This window comes from Buteo buteo, chromosome 5, assembly GCF_964188355.1.
Source record: "Buteo buteo chromosome 5, bButBut1.hap1.1, whole genome shotgun sequence".
NCBI classification, from domain to species: Eukaryota; Metazoa; Chordata; class Aves; order Accipitriformes; family Accipitridae; genus Buteo; species Buteo buteo.
In genome coordinates this window covers 46,662,651-46,665,783 of record NC_134175.1, presented here as the reverse complement: position 1 = coordinate 46,665,783, position 3,133 = coordinate 46,662,651, and the positions used below count along the sequence as shown (strand labels likewise).

General features: G+C 54.1%; 1 protein-coding gene across 2 annotated transcripts in view; it reads right to left on the bottom strand.

Annotated features, from left to right (window-relative positions):
* The window catches only part of CCNT2 (cyclin T2), a 24,603-nt gene extending 22,230 nt beyond the window's left edge, over nt 1–2,373 (bottom strand). The window contains exons 1-2 of one of the 2 annotated variants that reach the window (XM_075028900.1): nt 2,162–2,373; nt 1,200–1,281 (exon numbers count right to left, since the gene is read on the bottom strand). In XM_075028900.1, coding sequence (XP_074885001.1) covers nt 1,200–1,281; nt 2,162–2,181 — 102 coding nt within the window. In that variant the 5' untranslated portion in view covers nt 2,182–2,373. The remainder of the gene's footprint in view (nt 1–1,199; nt 1,282–2,161) is intronic. The other variant, XM_075028901.1, reaches the window with a different exon arrangement.
* Nucleotides 2,374–3,133: the final 760 nt, after the last annotated feature.

Below are 3,133 nucleotides of genomic sequence, written 5' to 3'. Positions count from 1 at the left end.
TTTTGGTAACAAGCTTGCTGGAAGTTTGAATTTACCTCAGCTTTTGCACAGAAATACTTAAATACACTTCTGAAGTGTACCTACAAACTAATACTTATTTCCTGCTGAATAAACACCAAATAAGCTGTCCATTTGCTCAGCCAACAATGATAAACAAATTCATGCCAGACGAAAAGAGTTGACTAACACTGTAACTCACTGTGTACCTGCCCAAATTTCAGACAGTGCAAGGTTTGCAAGATTGTGCCCCTTGGCAGACCAAGGTCTGCTCTGGTCTAGACCATAGCATCTGTCACACTGTCTCACTCTGTTTCTCATGAAAAGCCAAGATCTGAGAAAACTCATCCTCACCACTTAGTGATGTATCACCATAGTTACTAACTATTCTTGCAAAGTTAGTAAAAAATACTGATGAAAAGTACTTCCCCCCCCCCTGCCCTTTAAAAACCAAGACTACCTAGAATATTACATGATTAGTTTTCTAACTATTGCATCCAATACTGGACATAAAAAAAAAAGTCTTGAAATTTTCAAGCTGGTACCTCAGGTTCCATACCTGTTACAAAATCCCTCAATTACAGGTAGTATTTTTACTGAAGAATTCAGTTCTTCATAACACATTCTGTATTCAGATTCAGCATATTCAGTTCATTAATAAAAACAGTAGAGCTGGCGTTTTCTCATCAGATTTAGAGATTTTTCTTATCTAATACGACTTATCATCATACTGTTTAAGACTAGACTAGTTAAATGAATTTACACTGCTTTTCGAGAACAGATACATAATCCATATGGATGCACACATAACCATATTATAATTGTCAGACACACCATGCTAGCACTACCACTGAATTCATTAAGAAAAATGTGTGTTCCTACACATCAGCCTTTCAAACTACAGCACATAAGCACTAGCCAGATTCAAAACATCTAAATGCATTCTTCACACATCCGAAATGTGTTTGCTGATGGTGCCTATTTTTTTTTATTTCGATGGCAGAAGATAAACATCTAATTGCCACTAGTTAAAATAATTCAAAGTTGAAAAGAAGCATCATTATTGCTTCTAAACCACTGACAAGAAGCTAGGATTCCTATAAACGCACCAAACTTTACAATCCAGCAGAGCAATGTAACACTTGTCAGTCAGACTACCAAAATTATGGGCATATTATTACCGCATATAAAATCATACTTACATTTCGATTAAATTTTGTGAAGGAATGATGCATATAAAACCTGTGCATGTAAACAATTGCAGTGTTTATCGTAAGCTGAGATCTGGAAGACTAAATTAAGGAAACACTACATATTAAGAAAATAGTTTACAAGAACTGAAAGCAAGGCGCCTTCTACATCAATCATTGCTTCCAACACACTGTCTTCGGCCGAAAATGAATGAAGGACGTGACACTTCAGAACTTAACTGCTATTAACGCATCCCTAACCGACACTGACACGTATCTTTCCCATCTGTTTCGCAGACAATGTGGAGATTCCTACACCGGACCAGCCACATCTCACCCGCTGAACGAAAACTCCTCAACGGGCGACACACACCGAAATACCGCCTCAAGTGCTTTTGTTTTGTTCCGATTCAACTATTTCAGGAGGGGATCCGAGGCTTTCGCCTTACTCCCATTTCTCGCCTTTTTTTTAAATCAGATTAAAACACGGCTAACGAGGAGACGCCCGCCTGACGGAAAACGAGTCTGCAGGCAGCAGGGACCGACCTGAGGAGCGTCTGAACCCGCCGCCACCGAGAGGCCGGGTGGGGGACGCCAGCCGCCCGGCCGCGCAGCCCGAGCGCCCGCCACCCGTGTCTCCCTCACACGCCGACAAAGGACGGACGCCGACCGGGGGCTCCGCCAGGCTCCTCCTCCCATTCTGTGCCTCGGGGACACAGCTCCATCCCACGAGAGCGCCGTTCGCCGGCTGCCGAGGGAGCGCGAAGAGTCCCGGGGAGGGTTCCCTCACAGGGCTGAGGCGGGAGGGGGGGGTGTGTGTGTGGTGTGGGGGGTGTGTGTGTGTGAAGGCGCTCCCGCCGCCCCGCCACAGCCGGCCCGCCGCCCGCCCCGGCCCCTCGCCTTTCCCTCAGCCCGGCCCGCCGCCTCCTCCCGCCCGGCCCCTCCACCCTCCCCCCCAGGCCCCGCTCGGATACACGTTGAGGCGCTGGCCCATATCTTGAATGAGGTTGGCCGCCTGCTGCCGGTACGAGAGCTCCTTGTCGGCCTCCACGCCGCAGCGCCGCGAGGGCGTGTTCTCCAGCTGCTCGCGGCTGAAGAACCAGCGCGACGCCGTCGAGGAGCCGCCGCCGCCGCCGCCCCGCGCCGAGGAGCCCGCGCCTGAGCCCGCCGCCGCCGCCGCCGCCGCCGCCATGACACTTCCTCCCCCTCCCTCCGCGGCCCCGCCCGCCGGCGGCGGCAGCAGCAGCAGCAGCAGCGCCGCGCCCGCCCCCGCCCCTCCCCCCTCCCCTCCCTCCACGGCGCCTCTCGCGAGAACTGCTGGCCCGGCGCGCCGCCCGCCCGCCTCCCTCCTCTGTGCCCCCGACCATAGAGTCTGGCGGCGGCGCAGCAAGAGCGGCCGCGCGGGGGTGGGAGGGGGAGGGTCACGTGGGCCGCCGGGCGGCAGCGGGCGGCCATCGCGCCCGCGGCACGTGACGTGGGCGGCAGCGGCTGCTTCTGGCATACGGAAGCGGCGGCCTCCGCGGCCCCTCTTCACTGGCTGGGCGCCGGCGCTGATTGGCTGCGGCGCGGCGGGCCGGTGAGGGGGCGAGGATAAGCCCTTCCGTCGCGCGCAGTAGGCGGGGTTGCACGAGGCGTCTCTCGCGCCGCCTCCTCCCTCCCTCCCCCCCCCCTTTTCTCCTCAGAGGAGCGGTTTCCCGCCTGGGCTGGGTTTGGGGGAGAAGCTGTCAGTAAACGCCGCGCTTCGGAAAAATAGTGGGCAAACCGAGGGATTTGGGGGTTTTGGAGTTTTGAGGGTTTTTTTCTGAGAGTCCCTCAGATAGCGGGTTGCGGCTGCCCCGTGACCGGCCTCTAGAGAGCAGCCGCTCGCTCCTCCTGAGGTTTGAAACCTCGCCGGCTTCTCCCGCGGCCTGTCTTGAGCCGGGTTGCCTGTTGCAGTCTGGTAATTT